The following is a 19,305-nucleotide window of genomic DNA, read 5'->3' as shown; positions in this document are numbered from 1 at the left end:
GCCCCTCTCTTTAACAGAACATGTTTCAGCACCAGCCCTGGGTCTGCTTTCCCCTCAGCCACTCAGTAGAAGCCTGGAGAGTGACAGTCCAGTTTGCTCCCCGCCAGGCAAGGATGGAAACCTAAGTTTGGAAGAAGTGATGCAGAGCTCGAGAAACACGAGTGGGACTGACAGCGCCCACCCTCAGCCCCAGGTGGGCCGCGCCAGCGCCGGCAGAGGTGCTCTGAGGGCTTCTCCTTGGGTGCAAGATACATTCGGGGGCAGGACGCAGGCACCAGCCTCACTCAGGCTGCTGCATTCATCCGTCCATCTGTCCAGCCAACAAAAATGTACTAAACTCCTCTGTGTGCCTGGATGAAATAGTTTCTGTTCTCACAAAGCTTCCTTTCCCTACCCCTCCTTCCTTTTCCATCTATCTTACCAGATTAAGTTTGCTGTTGAACAACATTGGGATTAATTTGTACATCTGTTGACTAGGAATTAGACCTAAACCCCTTGGTCATTCCATTTAAGCCATCAGCTAGACATGAGCCAGTCACTGCTTTCACTCCAAATTTAATATACAGGTTGCCTCAGGGTAAGGACTTGGATGCTCATTTTCAGAAACAGCTATCAGAAGAAAATCAGTCCTGTCTGACTATACATCTACTGGAAGCGGTTAACAGTTGAGGCATTTTTTCTTCTTGGGCTCCAGCAGGCTTATGATTATAAATAGCTTCACTCATAAGAAGATGTGTTGAGTCCAGAGGGAAGATTCCAGGAAGTTTGGGGCCTGGATTGCTTGAACAGGACACTGAGAAAATGACTACATTACTGTCTCCATTCTGTCCATTAAGGGGATAAGAATATATATGACCAAAGTATGAAAAATATGGACTAGAATGAAAAGAGCCATGAGGTTAAGTGTGAGGAGCCAGAACACACCTGAACTGAAATCTCAGCTCTAGCACTAAATACTTTTATAAAAACATAAGTGTTTTTAAACCTCTTTAAATATTTTCAAACTTCCTTTTTTAGTTTCCTCTTTTGAAAAATCAGAGATAATAATTGCACAAACATCCTAAAATGATTATGAAGATAAAATAAAACAATTCGCATCAAGCATTAGTGCCTAATAAAGGTTAAAAAAAACAAAACAAACAAAAACACCCACAACCCATAGTAGAATTTCCTTTATAAAAAATAAGGTCGTATAGGTTCTATTCTAATCTTCTTTATTAAGATATTGCAAAGATAAGTAGAGCAAATAGGAGGAAAAGTACTTTCAATTCCTTAAAAACATATAGTATATATTTATAAAATACTATCAGTATTACAGAGTGAAATTTATTAGTAGCACATCCTGATGGATGCTGGTACCCTGGTCACTGGTTTCACTATCCCAATTCATTGGCTTATAAACCATTAGTTCCCCTGATGAACAGGTAAGCACAGCATGATAGGGGATGGAGGGCTGACGGGGGGAGGGACAGACACCTAAGTACCAACATGACTCCCAAGTTATACGCACCACAAGGATCTTAAGTTCTGGGCTTATGTCTTACTTATACATTAAAACTCTATTTTTCTTTTTGTAGTCAAAGCAGCGAAAATCCTAGAAATACCCTTCAGCCTTGGGTCATACCACACAAAATGATTGTGCAAGAAACTCAACTGAGCTCCAAACATGGAGATTGAAACCACGATAAGGAAGGCAGCTGCTAGGGTTGCGCTGAAATCCTGTACAATCTTTGAAAAGAAACCAAGAAGGAAGAAAAGAAAACTGTCTGTCTAGACTTCATCTCTTTTCCTAGGGCAATTGCAAGAGGGTGAGAATTAGGATTAGCTACAGGATGGCTATCTGCCAGCTCGGTCTCATGATCAGCCTTCAGCTCTGCCATCTAGCTCTCCATCGCTGTTTTCAGCAGCTGAAAATAACGAGACAAGAGCTGAAAAACCAGTGAGCAGATCATCTTAGATTCAGGTGTGCACCTTCATAAGGCTCAATCACAAATTTTGAGTGATCATTGGTGAGAAAGTTACAAGTGATTTCTAACCTGTCCTCAGCAAATCAATCTCTCTAGCTGATCATTAATGACACTTTATTAGGTACTGACATTTGGAATGAAAAGTTTCAAAAAAATTATGTCTCTTAGTCTACCACGATGGCAAAGAGCCATTCTTACTATAACAGAAAAGAGCTTCTAATGAAATATCATCAAGTAATAAATGGTTTTGAAAATATTTTTCAATAGGTCTCTTTGATTTAGCCCAGTATTTCCCAAAATGTGATAGACATCCCACTAGCAGTATCCAAGGATATTTTATGTAAGACATTGATACCATTTTATAAAATGGGTATATATTAATTTTAATATTATAGAAAAAAGTATAATTTTACATTAAGCCCATGATCTCACAACTGCTGTTTATTAGGATGTGGACACAGTAAAAGATGAAGCTGATTCAAAGTAAATAACAGGGCAGGTGTCGACTGCACACACGGCAAAAGCATACGGAGGTGGCACGGGAATGACACTGAGAAACACTCCTTCTACCCCACAGGCCAATGAGTCCCATGATAGCCTAGAGAGTTCACGCATCCTACTTCAGCTGGGCTAGCAGAAGGGCTGAGCTCATCTTTTTTGATGCATTATGATAACTGGACTATGAGCTTCACATACTTCACGAGCTGTTTTAGAGGAGCAGACAAGAACAGGGGTGCATAGAGTGTGATCATGTTCAGGCAGGAGACAACAGGATCAGTGCACAAGGAGGCATTTTTATGGAAGCAAGTCAACATGAAGATTCAAAAGCTTACCTTTTGTAGAGAACATGGGGCCAGGTCTTTCAGATCAAAAGTGCTCCTAACAAAATATATCCTGCCCCTGGGATTGAGTAACGCATTCTCTTAATTTTTGAATATCCTGAGTATCCCCATAATAGGTGCTTAACAAATGTTGGAATAAATAACCACCCATATCTTTATGAAATTGAAAAATAATATCATCAACAAAACAACATCTTGGAGCAAGGAAACCATAGCTCTAGGAATGACACCTACCTTGGGCACAGTCTTCACGTGGAACAGTATGTTTCGGAAGGAGTATCCATCATTGGCCTGCAAGACTGCAACATCGGATGTGCTGTCCCGGCCGTCGTGAGCATAGTGGAGAAGGCCCCTGGAGAGTTCGTCCAGCCGGAACTGATAGACAGGGGCTGCAGGCGACTGGAGTGTTTGCAGCAATTGGCCGTGAAGTGGAGGAGCCAGCACTTCAACTACCACATCCTGCGGATTGTCATCATCTCGGATGTCAAGGAGCTGGGTGGTGATGGTTCCCCTCGCTCCTCTGCTAATGTGGAGGGCCTCATTTCTCAGCACGTAGGGGGGCTGGGGAGTGAAGGGAAGGAGGAGAAGAGAAAGCATTTAGCAGGAAAAGAGAGGACAATCCAATGGGATAGATAGCAGCTGTGTGCAACCTAATTGATATTTTGATGCTTTTTACAGATCTCTAGATGTTCTAGCAAAGTGCCCAACTGTTGCATATTCAAAATATTTGTCTAAGGCATGGTCAGTCACAGTCATCACAGCAAAGGACGTTCCTTCACATCTCTGGTTCTGCAAATATCTCAAGGCACTCCAGGATTACAGTATTCATCAGAGGCCATTTAAGGAGAGCTGCTTGCTTTGAGATCTTTGAAGTCTCTGCTTTCTTGATTTATACCACATGCCCTGCACTGTAACTGTGATCAGCTCAGTGTCAGGCAACCCAATCAGTTGTCTGCATCCAAGAGAGACTAATAAGACGTATGGAATTTTTGCATTTGTGTTGGGAGTTGAGCACTTCATTCCAGGCCATGTTGCAGCATGCTGACTCGGAATAAGATAATTTTGCATTCTGAATTCACGCTGCTTCTGGTCCCTGCCAGTAATTTTCTTCAAGTTGTCTCATCCATATTTTGAAGGGGCTCACCCCAGCTCAAGTTATGAAGCCTGATAAGATCATGGTCTGAGTAAGGCAACCACCTGGTTAATTCATGTGGTACTGCTAATATAGGAAAATTTAATATGTTTTCTTAGGATTATCAGGTTTCCTCTTACCAGATAAAATGTTCTTTCATAAAGATAAAAGTTAATGAGCCACAACAGAAAAAAATCTCACTAAAAGAAATCAAGGCCAGGAGCCAAAAAAACCATGATCTTAGTTTTTTGTGTCATTTGAAGTTGAACCATCTAGGATTTTTCTTAGCACACTGCCTTCTTTAATCCAAATGGCTTTCTTTTAAAACTAGCCCCCCTGGCTTCCTGGGAATTTCAATGTCTATTAAAGTAATGTCTAACTAATGTATCGTTATAATAATCACATAATAGGAAACTAGAAATAGCTACTCAAAATTCCCAAGTGAAACTTCAAAAGCTGTGATTCTACTCATGGGAATGAAAGGTCCCTCGGATTCTAAAGAGAGAGGTTAAAGGTGATGTCAAAATCCATAAACGAAAAAGATCGACTTAACTTACATGAGAAAATCCCAGGGAGCCTAAAAACCATGTTGAAATATCGCAGAAATGTAAAGGAACAAAAAAAAAACAAGTAAAAATTCATTTCTAAAATTCCATTTTTGAAAAGTTTAAATGATAAAAGTTTCTCATAAATAAAATACAAATGTACCCTCACTATCCATTCACCTGATGTTGGAAAAATGAATTAAAACCAGGGGACCACGAGAACTCACCATCTCAGTGAGGAAGCCATGTGCTTATACCTACACTGGGCCTTTTCTTCACCTGTTTAGAGTAACTGTATTACACAAACAATAAGAACAAAACAAAACTTCTGACTCAAGTTCGCAAAACATCTAAGCCAGTGAGTCCTGAGGCTTAATGTTACCCTCTGGGCCATATTTACAGAGATCACATCTTAGCTACAATTAAAACAAAATTCATACTCTTAGCCCAACTCTGAGATCAAATTAATTTAGGATCAATTTCTAATCATTCCCTAACTTCGGTCATCCCTAAAGTGAGAATGCCATCAAGAAGAGCTGAGCTGGGCTGCTCATGTCATTTGGCAGCCACGTCTAGATCAAGTCTATGTTATCTACAGTCCATGGTCTTCTCATTTTTGGACCAAAGATATAAAAATGTCAGTTTAAAAACAAGACCTCATATCCTTCCTTGAATCATGACTAAATATCCTGAGATCTGGACATTTAGGAAGCCTTGCTTCCCCCTGATGATGTCCCAATCTCCTGCTGTTCACAACTTCAGGATATATCTATCTCCCTGCTCTCTTTGCACATTTCAGCTCTCAAGCCCAATTACTCAGAGTTTCTACCACTATATGTATTCTGCACACATGAGTACAACTTGATAGAGATGAGTGATGAGAACAGAAGAACCATCACACTGAGTTTTACAACATCGTCCATGATTTCCTCAGACCAATGCTTGGCTGATGACCACGCTGGCACTACATTTAAGAAGATCCTTAATAAGATCATCTAACTACTGCCAACTAAGATAAATGCAGTCCGGCTGCATGGCAGGAAAAAGCAGCCAACATAACTCCATACCCACGAGAGAAACATTTAGACAAAACAAACTCATTTATCTAAGGATAAGGAAAGTCTTACGAACTAGAACACCTCAAATTATTCTGATGGGCTAGTTTCAGACTGAGCATAGCAACAGACGGCACCACAACATGATGATCAGGGACACAGAAGCAGCACTCAGAGTTACTGGGCATAAATCCTGGCTTTCTACTGATTAGCTGTTTCACCATAGACAAGTTACTTAAGCTCCCTGCGACTTCGAGTCCTCATCTGTAAATTGGGCACAATAATACCTCATAGGAATGGCATGAGAAACACTACAGGGAGTACTGCAGATGTTTCAGTAATGGTTGTTGCTATTGTTTTTGCCCAGAAGTATTAAAAAATTATTTCAGGAGGAAACTAAGACAAGATTAATTCAGCTCATTCATTTGTCTACAACTATAAGAAACCTTGATTTGTGCTTGAGAATTGGTAGGCATGTAAAATTATTAATACTGTGGCATTTTCTTATTACCTGTGTTGAAAATGCTTGTATGTTGATCAGCTGTGGCTCAGAGAAGAACTGCTGGTCACTAATTTTCAGGGAAAAGTAACCTTTCCTGAAAGACGTCCCCAAGAAAGAAACAAGAAAATAAAATAATTAAACCAGTCATTAGAAAGATAAGGATTCAAAACATTTCCAGGCTATGGGCATGGAAGAATTTGGATCAAACAACTACAGTAATATAACATCCATACTACAAATAAAAATGATCACATAGAGATGAACCTAGTGAGACGCAGGTAAAACTATTGTTTGTTCTTAGATCTCATTATAACAATTACATAAACTTTTTTTTTTCTATTTTCCTAAGTTGACTATATAAAAGGTTGAAAATCAGTTTTGGGGCCAAGAAAGGTTAGTAACATATCGTAGGCTAATGGTAAAACTGAAGAATGAAAAAGGAGCTTTTCACAGTCTTTGAGTAGTTCTCCATGGGTCCCTACTCCCTGCAAACCCTCTCGCCAAGCCCTACCCAATCCACGTGAGTGGACCCCAAATAACAATGTTTGCAATGCTGTTATTACCTGACTCATCTACCCAACCCCTCCAGCCACACACATGCAACGTTCAATGTGGACTTGATTAGGGAAGGATGTCTGATTATGGACAATTGGGAAAACATAGTCTATAGTGTAAATGACAATATGGAGGAAGCCAGTTTGTAGGAGAGACGTCCATGAAGCCTATGAGCCAAGACACAGAGCCAAGAGAAAGAACCGAGTCCTGCTCCTGTTCTGGGGTCTACCTTCCAGGCTTGCCCTGCAGCCCAGCTGCCCTTGATGTCTTTGAGATCTGAGCCATACCTGCAATGTTACAACAAGCCTTACTATTTCCTTAATCTAGTTCGAGTAGACTTCTATTACTTGCAACCAAAGAATCCTAATTAAGAGAACAAAATAAGGCTCATTCTTTGTTGTGGGTTTTACCTCCTATAAAAGACTGTTGTTTCATCAACTTCAGAGACTACTAGAAGGGAAGGTAGGAGTTGGCCCAAACCAAGCACGGAACTCACTTTGGGCTGGTAAGGCATGGTTAATGAATATGAGAGGGTTTGAATTCTGGTCTATGATAGGGACCACTGTTTTAAAAGTTCTTTAAAAGGTATTCTTGGAACTAACTTCTGATACATGAAAGAATGTGGATGGATCTCAAAAGCATTATGGCAAAAACCAGAAACAAAAGATTACATACTGTATGACTCCATTCACGTGACATTTCAGGAAGGGTAAAACTACAGGGTAAAAAACAGATTAGTGGTTGCCAGGGACTAGGGAAGGTAGTGACTGTGAGTGGAGGTTTTTTTGAGGGATAGAACTGTCTTATATTTTGAATGTGGTTGTAGTCTCAAGACTGCAAGATGGTATGGTATACATTTTTTAAAAATATGTTTTTATTGATTTGAGAGAAAGAGGAAGGGCGGGCAGAGAGAGGGAAACATTGACGTGAGAGAAAAACGTCAACTGGTTGCCTCCCGTATGCACCCTGACCACGGACCGAACCTGCAACCTAGGTATGTCCCCAGGATGGGAATCGAACCAGCAACCTTTTGGTGCATGGGATGGTGCTCAACCAACTGAGCCACACCGGCCAGGGTACGACAGTCTACATTTGTTAACACTCATAGAACAATACACTTTGAAAAAGTGAATTTTATTAAATGCAAATTGTACCTCAATAAACCTGATTTTAAAAAGAAATTTTCTTGTTTTTCCTCCTATTTTCTCTTTCCCTTCATTTTCTGCCCCATTTAAATCCTGCTCCTCTCCAACCCACGTGCAGACTTCAAGAGAATGCAATTGATGGGAGTAACAAAATGGACAACGAAGGGCCGGTGACACCCAAACCACTGGGGAAAACGGTTTTTGTTGGCAATGAGGTTTCAATAGCTGTGTTCGGCATCTCAGTAATGGCAGCATATCTCGGCTTCTGACTATGTTTACAGCTTGTTTCCTACTCCACAGGAGCATCCCAATCCCAGAGGATTTCAGTCTTAAAGAATCCCAGTCCTAAAGAACTTGGTCAATGTCTGCATGGTGAAAAACCACGAACCGGGTGGCAGGTTGTAGCTTTTGTTTTTGTATCATTCAGAGACACATCATTTCCCTTTTTCATGAGTTTGTACCAATCCTGTTTGTCTTACTATTCCTCTCATTCTTTCTTTTGTTTAAATTTTTAGATAAGGGAAATCCAACGTTAAATGGGTACCCCAAAAAAGTACCAAAAAATCCCTAAAAAACATTTGCCATTCTTTGTCCCGATTATGGGCGCAAAGCTGACTCTGCAAGAAAACAGGTGATGAGAGATTAAAAAGGTTAGATAGACGTTTCACTTTGGTTGTCTTTGAAGCTTTATGTACTTTATGCACATTTCACAAGTGATTCCAAGATAAGCAACTACAGGTACGTGTCTGTGATATGCAAACATTTAACTATATCTGCAGCAAAATGAATGCAGGAGATGGGGCATGAGTTTGAAGAGTGCTTCTATGGCATCAAACACTAGAGTTTTAAGCTCCATCTGTGGCAATACTTCTGTTTGCCCCTGGAAGATGGAAGCATGCCCATTATTCCTGCTGTTATTAAGAAGACAGAAATCATAGTGGCCAAAGGCACGGGCTGTGGAATCAGAGCCTTGGGCTGGAGTCTCAGCTGTGCGCTCGTAGGGTGCAAGGCCTTGGGCAAGATTACTTACACTCTTAAGGCCTTGGTTTCTCTATCTGGAGACTGGAAACAAACATAGAGAATTTATGTCAAGTAATTAACATGGTGCCTGGCTCACAGCGCTCAGTGAACGTTACTTGCTCTTATTCCTATAGATGGTTTTGAGGCTATTGGCTCACTACCTCTGAACTGCAAATAGGGAAAGTGCCATTTCCTTTTCTCCCACCTATGTCCTAGCTCAAAGCTTAAAAAAAAATCTCAAGCTTAGTGGTGACAGTAGAAAACATTCCCTGTTTCCTTATCACTACTCTCTGGGTATCAACTCCTTGTTTACAAATACAGTCTAGTCTTAATTATCTGCACTAATGAAGCAGAGCAGGGTGAAGGATAATCCAGGAGGCTAATCTTTGGGGTGCATTCTCTGATTTCTGCTTAGTAGATTTACTCTGCTAATTACATGGCTCTGTTTGCCTGGGTTAGTGTTAACATTCTACTGCATTCCTGAAGCATATGTCAGCTGGGGCGGGGAAGACGGCCAGAAGTGTGCTAGGCAGCAGAGGAAAACTGGATCAAGCTTAAAAATTAACCACAATTAATCCCTTAAAGTGGATAATAAAAAGTTAACTGTGGCTCTTCGTTTCCTTCCAACTCTGAAATCCTAGGACGCGCACAACACCTTGAAAAGAGTGTACTCCATCTTCCAGCCGCTCCCTACACCTAGTACATGACACCAACGCGGGAGAAGCAGCTGCAGCTCTGGGTGCATAACCGGTTTTGTTTCTGCTGGGCCAAAAAGCTGGGTAATTGTACTAGGAACTTTCCTGTCACACCAGAGAATTACCCATAATTATGTGATAAAATGAAAATGCCTCTAACAGAAGCACACTCTCTGAGCAATTACAGTGAAATGATGACAGGCAGCTGAAAGCATTTGGCATTTGTGGAGTATGGATCTTTCCCAGAAGGGAAGGGATAACTATGGAGAGAGGGGGAGTCGGGGCCAGGGGGAGGCACAAAGCACTGGTGGAAGGGAGGCCGGAGGAAAACCGCAGAACAGCCGAGTCACCTGGGCTTTTCTTTGCTGTGCACAAAACGCACTTTTTTCTCGCTCACGTCTTTCCAGCTAAAATGGCCAGCCTTGTCGAGCGGAACCTCCTTCCCGCTCCTTGAGAGCACTAGCTGCCCGTTGGTGGGAGTGCTCACGACATGGAACAGGAGGTCTTCGACCCTGCCGTCCTGGTCTTGGACATTCAGGAGGGAAAAATCCAGTGGCTTCATCGAACCAATGGCAAGGATGAGAGAACCATTCACATGAAGACCAGGAGTGTGCATTTTGCCTGGAAAACATATGAATCCAAAGGTCAGGCTTATCAAGAATTAGGAGTGTGTGTGTGTGTGTGTGTGTGTGTGTGTGTGTTTAAAGAAATAGTCTTGTAATGTTCATTCAGAGCTACAAAGATGAGACTCTAGGCTACTGTACACCACAAGCTTCCTTCTAATCCAGCGGTTCTCATTCCAGATGTGCAGGAAAATATCATAGGATCTTATTTTATAAGTTAAACTATTAAACTCCTAGAAAAAAATAGGAGTAAATCTTTGTGATCTTGAATTAGGCAAAGCTTTCTTAGATAGAACACAAAAACACAAGCGAAAAAAGAAAAAACAGATAAATTAGGCATCACTAAAATTAAAAAATTTTGCGCTTCACCAGGACACCAGCAAGAAAGAAAATAGACAACCTGCAGAATGGGATAAAGTATTTGCAAATCAGATATTCCTGAAAGGGAACTTGAATCCACAGTATATAAAGAACCCTTCCAATGTAGCAAAAGACAAATAACACAATTTTAAGATAGGCAAAGAATTTGAATAGGCATTTCCCCCAAAGAAGATTTTTAAAAGGCCAATAAAGCAGAGGAAAAGGTGCTCAATGTCATTAGCAATTAGGGAAATAGAATTAAAACCACCAGGTGATTCCACTTCACACCCAGCAGGAAGGACAATAAAACCTGTTGCTGAGGGTGAGGAGAAATCGGACCCCTCATACATTGCTGGTGGGAAAGTAAAATAGTGCAGCCACTTGGGAAAACAGTCTGCAGTTCCTCAGATAATTAAATACATAGCTACCGTATGACCCACCGATTTCACTCTTAGCCATATACCCAAGAGAATGGAAAACATATATCCACACAAAAGGTTGCACACAAATGTTCATAACAGCATTATTCATAACAGCTAAAAAGTGGAAACCCAAGTGTTCGTCAGCGATGAAGGCATAACACAATGTGGTATAGCCACACAGTGGAGTATTATTCAAGCATAAAAAGGAACGGCACACTGACTGATACATGTCACAATACGGAGGATCCTTGAAAGCATTATGCCAACTGAAAGAAGCCAGACAGAGAAGGCCAGATATTGTAGGACTCCATCTACGTGAAATGTCCAGAACAGGCAAATTCATACAGAAAGTAGATCAGTGGCTGCAACGAGGGAGCAGCGGGGAGAGACTCCCAGTGCTTACTGGATTTCTTTTTAGGGTGAGTAAAATGTCTTGGAATTAAATAGTAGCGACGGTTGCATAACTTTGTAAATATACTAAAAATCACTGAATTGTCTACTTTAAAGGGTGAATTTTATGGTATGAGAATTATATTTCAGTAATAGTAACAATAAAGAATCACACAGGGATCTTTAAAACAATATTAATACTTGGGCCTCACCACCAGAGATCCTGACTTACATGTTCTGGGTGGGACTCCAGTGATTTTACAAACTCCCTGGGTAATCCTAATGGGCTCCAACGTTGAGAACCACAGTCCTCTCTTAAGACATCTGTCATATCTGACCATCAGACCCACCAAGGGCAAGAAAAGAGGCAAATGTCTAATACCAATGCTAGAACAGTACCAGTTAATCCATAATGAAGTAGGATTATCAGTGGCTTCTATTCAAAATTCACATGAAATACATACACTTTGTTTAAACATTTTATAATCTTTGTCCACAGGAAACACCTGACAGATGGGTGAATTAGGATTTCCAACCGTTCTGTCCCCTGCAAGCTGTTTTGCCTGGACTTGAAAAGGTAGTGTTTCCCTCTGCGTGTAGGTCAGGTAGGACAGTGAGGAAGGCCGGCCTTCAGGGGCACCACTACCACGGTAATGTCACTCTAACGAATGCAGAGTTCACACTGGCACACTGACTTGCATTGCATCCCAAGAGGAACAAGCAGACTCTCAAGTCCTTGGGGTTCCCAGAAGGATGCCAATAAAATAAGCCAAAGATACTTTTTCTCATATGAAGTCTTAATATCCTTAGAGGTCAGAAATAGAGATGGAAAATCTGACTGACTGCAGGTGTTAAAATATGCCTCACATTATTGATAAAGGAAACCCAAAGCCAAGGAATGCTCAGCTGTAAGAGAACTCCCAAGCTTTACTCACCTATGAAACTCCTGGGTTTAAAAAGTAAGACTGAATTTAAATTTGCTTCTCTTCACTGTGTAAGGAAAAGGGCCCATCAATATGTTAGACAGGTCTAGCTCCGCCCCTTTAACGTGTTACCTTACTCTTTTCTTATTTTATTCTTTATTTTAAATATGTTTTTTATTGATTTGAGAGAGAGAGGAAAAGAGAGAGGGCTAGAGAGAGAGAAATATGGATGAGAGAGAAACGTCCATCTGCTGCCTCCTGCAGGCCCCCTACCAGGGATGGAGCCCGCAACCCGGGCATGTGCCCTGGCCGGGAATTGAACTGGTGACCTCTTGGTTCATGGGTCAACGCTCAGCCACACCAGCCGGGCTGTTATCTTTATCTTAATGGCAAATAGTGTGGCTTGAATCCATGCACTTCAAATGCGTGAACCTAATGGGGCAGGCTCCTAACACTACTCATTATTTATTTGTAATTTATCTCCAGCGTGTGCACAAAGGACGCACCATTGCATCCTGGCCATACTTAGCTCCACGAGTTTATATAAATGTAAATAAATTATATCTAAGTATATATGTCATTTTCTACAACATAGTTGTAGTTCAGCAACATAAGTAAGTTTTATGCCAAATTTATAACCTGACAATTGATTTTAAAGCACAGATTGCTTCTTTTTCTCCTCCAGAAATCTTAGAAGCTGAGTTTTCCCAATCTTTCATATTCTATAAAGAGCTCCTTATTCCTAGCAGCACTGGGGGCTTCCCCAGGAATGGGAATCCTGCATTTTATACCGCATGAGTCAACTGCATGTGCAAACGCAGCCTCTGCGTGTGGAAACTGCAGGTGAATTCACCCGACCAGGAGTGGAAGGGTACTTACCAGCACATGTTTCATTAGTAGAGTGGGCAGAGAGGCCAGGAATGCAGTTGGAAACACAAAGGCCACTCTTCAGAGAGAACCCATGGTCACAGCGGTGACACCGGTCCCTGTGGCTGCACTGCAAGCACCCCCGAGGGCAGGCTATTCAAGAGAGGACACACTAAGTGACACACAACAAAGGCATGGCCCCCAGCTAGAGCCACCCTTGGTGAAGTAATGAAGGGAACACAAGAACACATGGCTGCCAACTGCAGCAAAAGAGAGTTCCAGCAGCTTCCTACAGAATTTCAGAGAGAGCTGATCGGGCCTGGGAAGGAAAGTGAGCAGAGAGAAGCACTCTTACTGTATACACTCTGCTCGGAAAATGTTTCCCATGAGTGGACTGTTTAAAAAGTTAGCCATAGTGCCTTGTAAAAGAGGCAGTTTATAGCGATTAAGAGCACAGGCCCTTTCTGGGTACTGCTCCTCCTCTACCACTTACCAGCTGCCAAGCTTGGGCACGTTCCTCTAACTACCTGTGGTGCAATTTTCTTGTCTTAAAAGTGGGAAAACTAATAGCACCTAATGCAAATGATAGTTGGGAAGATTACATGTGTTATGATGTGTCCTGACTAGAACAGTGCCTGGCACACAAAAGGACTCAGTCGCATTACAACTATCATTGCTCCCCTCCTATTGTTTTTATTATTATTATTTTAAATGCATGAGGCGAACAAGCTCTTTAAAGGACCATAGATTATTTCTTCGGATCAAGTTAATAATCTCTAAGTCAAGTGTTCACTGCCTAATTTTTCTGCTTTGGTGATTAAGATTTTGGTAGAGAGAGGCAGCACAGTGTAGTTTAAAGGGCCCTGGATTAGAATAACACAAGCTGGGTTTAATATCTCATGTTGCCCTGGTTAATACTCTTAGCCTCTTTGTTTTTTCCCTTGTAAAACAGAACTCACAGTGCCTACCATATTTCACCAGGCCACTGAGAGTATTAAATAATGTAATGCAGATGAAGGAAATTTGGTGAGATATAAAATGCTATGCCTGGCTAATAAAATTACTACTAAGTGTCAGGTACTCATTAAAGTGGGGCAAACAGTACCAAGTTTTGATAGAAATGATGAGAACATACTAAGGAAACTCTTGTAACTGAATGGACAAGGTAATTTAGACTTTGGGCTTAACTTTAGTTTCATAATAAAAGGCCGATGTGTCTCACTAAAGTATTCCCAGAAACCCCACTCTTCAAGGCTATTATGGCAAATATCAGGGTCACTGGTTATTTAGTCAACACGCTGAAAATTCTGTGCTCAATTCAACAGGGCTGATTCACTCTTAATGGATACCACACCTTAGTTCAATATAAGCTTTACATGCCATAAAATATTGGCTTCATTTCCATAGAGACTGTTAGGGACAATATTGATTTGTGCAGGAGAATTATTGGCCTGCTCTTCTATATTCTATTTAACTAGCAATTGGCAGAGTGCACGGGAAGTCATCAGTTACTTAGGCCAAGCTCCCTGGGTTTTCCTGCTACTTCTATTTCCAGTGCCCCTTGGTTACCTGAGGATCAGCACACCTGAACTGCTTGCTGCCTTTACTCCTTTCCAGAGAACTCAGCCCTGGTTCCCAAGTTACCTGTGCATTTGCGATTTGCATGGTCTGCAAAGTATCCCTTCCCACATTCCTGGACACACTGGGCTTCCCAGAGGAGAAATGGCTCCTCACAGCGGGTGCACTCCCGGGGACCTTGGCACTGGAGACAGTGGCTGTCACAGCCTGAAAGACAGAAGTCAAGTCCACAGGAATGTGCATGGCTTTCCAAGTGGCTCCTGGTCCTGACAGAGAGGCAGCGTTAGACAGAGTGAACAGCATAACCTGGTGTGCTGGGCAAAGCAGCAGTCTCGGGGAGTCAAGGGGCCAGGCTGCTGGTTGTGACTCCTGGACTTACCAGCTGGGGGACAGAACTAGTTACTCTACCTCTCCGAGCCTCAGTATTCTCTCCTACAAAATGGGAGTGGACTTACTACCCTACCCAGCTCCCTGGGTGAAGATCAAATTAAATCATGGAAAATATTAAGCAAACTATAAATAAGCAGCTATTATTGCTGTTATTAACTAGTCCTTGACTCTATGTACTGCTTTCACTGAAATGTCCATCTTTTCCTGACTCACCCAATTATCAGAGTCTCCCAGGAAAGTTGTCTGGGCACTTTGGGTGGGCATTTCAGGGTCTGAAGATTTTGTGGTGTTAAATTGAGGGGATACTGGACCAGAGAACGGCAATGGTGAGATATCAGGTATATGGAAGGTTGTGGGAAGCAGATGGTAGGATAATGGGGTCTTCCCATGTGCTCCGGTGACCAGAGTACAAAGACCTTTCCATCCGGAGCACAGGCCTGCTCAATTTTTCAGGAAATCCAAAAGTAATGGCCAAAACATGCCTGTTTCTGTGGCCGTAGGCCCCCAATACCCCCATACTGCCCTCAAATTTTAGGAAATGTACTTGGGCATGAGAGGAAAAAGAGAAACATTTTCATTATGCCAAAGAAAAGTTCTTAGGAAAAGAAACCAGAAATTAGATAAAAAGCCAGGATGCAAACCTGCCACAGGCTCCTTCTCAGAACACTAAAAGCACAGGAGGCTGAAGCTTGGATGAGCACAGAGCAGAGGCTCCAGACACTTACTCTTGCAGAGTCCCCGGTCCTGGTAGGATGACAGTGCGCACTGCTCCACGCAGGCACCGTCCTGGAGGACGTAGCCCTCCATGCACTGCAGGCAGTCTGTCCTCAGAGGCCCGCTGCACGCATTGCAGCTCCAATCACACTCTAGAAAGAAAGGCCCCATCAGACCAGCTCCCTTTCTGTGCAGCGCCTGATTCATGAGGATGCGGCTCCAGCCGCGAGGGAGACAGCGAGGACGTCAGGCCAGCGAGCTCTAACGGCTCTGCCTGCAGGAGCCTGACCGCCTCTCGGAGGTTTAGTGCTTCCTAATTCCGTCACACACGAGCGTGTGCACGGATCGCTCCGTGCTCCTGCGGGGCCTGCTTGCCCGTGGGGCTGCCGAGGAGCCAGGTCAACTCGATCTCATTCCAAGGGCCCCGGGTTCTTTATCCCTGAGCCACAGGCCTTCCTGTAAAGCGCGCTATAGGGAGCGGCCACTTCCTCTGCAAACCTAATTCGGACCCCTCCAAATGCTTGAGAGGGAAAGGATGTCAGAGAGTCCACAGAGACCAGCTGCTTGACTCTCTCTTCAAAAACTGGGTGCTGACCAACACAACAGAAAGAACAGGGCATGAAGGAACCGTCCAAAAATAAAGGGCTTACTAAAGTAACAGATCTCATGTAGAGCAGAAGAGCTGACTCGTTTACATGTTGATTCACTCAACAAGCACCTGCAGGATTGGGCACTGAACGAGGGCAGGAAGTGAGAGGCAGAGACCCTGCTCTCAAGGAGCTTACGTTCTGGGGTGTCCCAGCCGTAGCTGTGATCCAAACAATCCAGTGCGATTGTTAGAAATCCAGGTGATCAGGCCCGGCATCAGAACTATAGTTAGTCTCAGGCGTTGGGGCAAGAAACATGTTGCCACTGCTATTGTTTTGTTGTGGTGATTACTATAGTCATTGCTTTTGTTTTTAATGGGCAGTTTGGATGAGGTCAGAAAACTCATGTTTGAAAACGAAGTGCTTGCTGGGAAGGTACGTCCTTCGTGGGTGGAAGATGGGACAGCACAGCGCTGGCAAGGACTTGGGTTTTGAAGTCTGGAAAGTCTGTATGTAAGTCACAGCTTTGTGCTTTTTATCTGCATATCTCATGTGCCTTCCTTGAGCTTTTAAAGCCTCAGTTTCCTTATCTGTAAAACTAGAATAAGAATAGGCACCTACTGCATGAGGCTACCGTGAAGATTGCAATAATGCACGTGAAGAACTGAGCACAGTGCCTGACACGCAACAGCTTCCTGAATGTCTGCTGCGGAGCTGTTTGTCTTGGAGAAATATCTCCACCCGGTGCTGCCTCACCTCCATCTTCCCTCCCCAAGAAGAAACTGGGGAAACCTCTCATTGGTTACTTTCTCTCTTCCTTGATGCAATATTTCTAAGTCCCAGGGAAGCAGGTAAATGTGCAAGACAGTACATGTGCTTCCATGAAGATTTATAAAGTTAATCTCACTCATTTATTTGGCTGAATCAGTCCTGAGGGAAAATGACTAAAATAGAGCTTTGAAAACTGCCAGCATAGTTATGAAATCATGTACAACAGGGGGGATTTGTGATAATCTTGTTTTTCACTGCAAACTAACAACCGCTGGTTAGGAGGGAAAATACAGAAAAGCTTCTGTGGTCTTGAGCACAGCAGACCACCTAAGTCGACAACCAAGGAGAATTTTTTGGAATGGAAAGTATGCAATATTGCAAAGGCTTCAGGCATCCCAAGTTTACCTGACAGATGTTTGACCTCCGTATCCGAGCCCTAGCTTCTCTGGCAGAACTGGAGATACAGAGGGGAATGTGGAATGGAGGAATGGAGAAGGGAAAAAAACAGGAGCAAGCAAAATCCATCCTTTAACTCTGCTTTTCCTCTGGCTGAGCACTGCCATTCAAAGAGCAAAAGCCTCTAAAATTCCAGCCACGGGAGAACAAAGAAAAAGGCAATTGGTCTTTGACATTATAAATTCCTTGAGGGCAAGAACTGTGTCTTCACTCATTTCAGTTATATTAAGCAGAGATGAACAAATCAGATACAACTCCTGTCCTCATTAAGCATAAAGTCTAGCAATCTAGAGTTGTAAATGCAGGTGCCTATAGGACCCAGGAAGGTAATGTAAGTCTTTGAAATAGGCCTGATGTGATGGAATAGGGAACGGTGGGGACTGGGGTGACCTGTAGAGATCAGGCTCCATCCAACAGAGACAGCAGCTACTCATCTCTGATCTCCTGTTGCATTCTGGGAATGCAAATCCAGTTTTCTGATTTTTCCGGATCTTCTGATTTTTTCAAAACAAATGGAAAATCTCAATTTCTGTCTGTGAGGTTTACTGATTTTTAAAAGATATTAAACATTTTAAAACACTGGAAGATTAGGTGGGCCACATACAACCTGAGGGTTTCTACTTTGCCACCCCTGGTATAGTTACCAACACCCTGCACAATGTCTGGCACACAGTAGGTGCTCAAAAATATTTGCTTAACAAATAAATTTTTTTCACCTCCCTGCTCAAACCTTTAACAAATAAATGAATGAAGGAATACATGGATGCATACAGACATAATGACTTCTTGCTATGACCACAGAAAGCCTAACTGTATGATGGCAGTATTTTCCCAGTGTGGGGGCTGAGCATCTACAGTAAAGGGGCATCATTGAGTAGCAGAACTGTGCAATTCAGTCTGAGCTTTACCTCTGCATGTCTTGGTGGAGAAGTCGAGATAGTACTGTGGGGCACAGCTCTCATACTGACACTCCCCAAAGAGCAGGACCTTGTTTGGATCTTGGCAGGAGGTACAGCTGGCCTGTGAGTCACAGCTTCTACAGTGTGGGCTGCACGCTGAGCAAACAGGGAACGAAAATGACCGGGTGATTACAATTGCAAATACTGAAGGACTGATCAAACCTAGACAGATGCTGCAAAGAAACAGAGCCCGGCGCCAACCTGTCCTTTAATTACGGCTCATAACCCTCCCCTGTGATAAACAGAAACATAGAATGTCAGTCTTGCTTTCCAAAATAAAAAAAAAAAAGGTTATCTTACTTTCCAGAGAAGACAAACTATAAACCCAAGAATGGAAATCCCACATCCAAGTTGCCTTGTGATTCAGCAACAGAATTTATACTTAGTCTGGGATCTCTGAAATGATAGTCCAGAGTTTTATTTGTACCTTACTTCTTAAGGAATCAAGCCCCTGTAGTTTATGACATAGATTCATGTTTTTATGTGACGTCAAGATTAAAGTTAGGCATCAACTTTATTTTGAAATACAACATATTTTAAGATACAAAGGACTTAGAGGTGACCTGGCTTATTGCTTTGCGCAGTTGTGCTTCTTAGTGGCTCACCTAATTCATGCATTCAGGGATGGGCCCTAAACTGATCATACTTCCACCTTCCCTAACTGAGCAACTGGCATTTCTCCATCTACTCAGCTGTTCACGCTAGAAACCTGAGAGTCTATTTTAACACCCCCCCATTTTCTTCCTCCCATTCACTTGCGGATCCTATTTACTTGAGCTCTCCTACATAATTCTCAGAGCTTTGTGC

General features: G+C 42.5%; 1 protein-coding gene across 1 annotated transcript in view; it reads right to left on the bottom strand.

The window, feature by feature from the left end:
* Nucleotides 1–19,305, bottom strand: part of FRAS1 (Fraser extracellular matrix complex subunit 1) — a 402,590-nt gene that overhangs the window by 129,493 nt on the left and 253,792 nt on the right. Inside the window, exons 23-29 of the mRNA XM_081139877.1 lie at nucleotides 18,448–18,594; nucleotides 15,737–15,877; nucleotides 14,688–14,828; nucleotides 13,056–13,196; nucleotides 9,809–10,079; nucleotides 6,053–6,137; nucleotides 3,044–3,370 (exon numbers count right to left, since the gene is read on the bottom strand). Coding sequence (XP_080996003.1) covers nucleotides 3,044–3,370; nucleotides 6,053–6,137; nucleotides 9,809–10,079; nucleotides 13,056–13,196; nucleotides 14,688–14,828; nucleotides 15,737–15,877; nucleotides 18,448–18,594 — 1,253 coding nt within the window. The remainder of the gene's footprint in view (nucleotides 1–3,043; nucleotides 3,371–6,052; nucleotides 6,138–9,808; nucleotides 10,080–13,055; nucleotides 13,197–14,687; nucleotides 14,829–15,736; nucleotides 15,878–18,447; nucleotides 18,595–19,305) is intronic.

This window comes from Miniopterus schreibersii (assembly GCF_964146895.1).
Source record: "Miniopterus schreibersii genome assembly, chromosome: 1".
Classification (NCBI taxonomy): Eukaryota; Metazoa; Chordata; class Mammalia; order Chiroptera; family Miniopteridae; genus Miniopterus; species Miniopterus schreibersii.
This window is presented reverse-complemented; position numbering and strand designations above follow the sequence as displayed.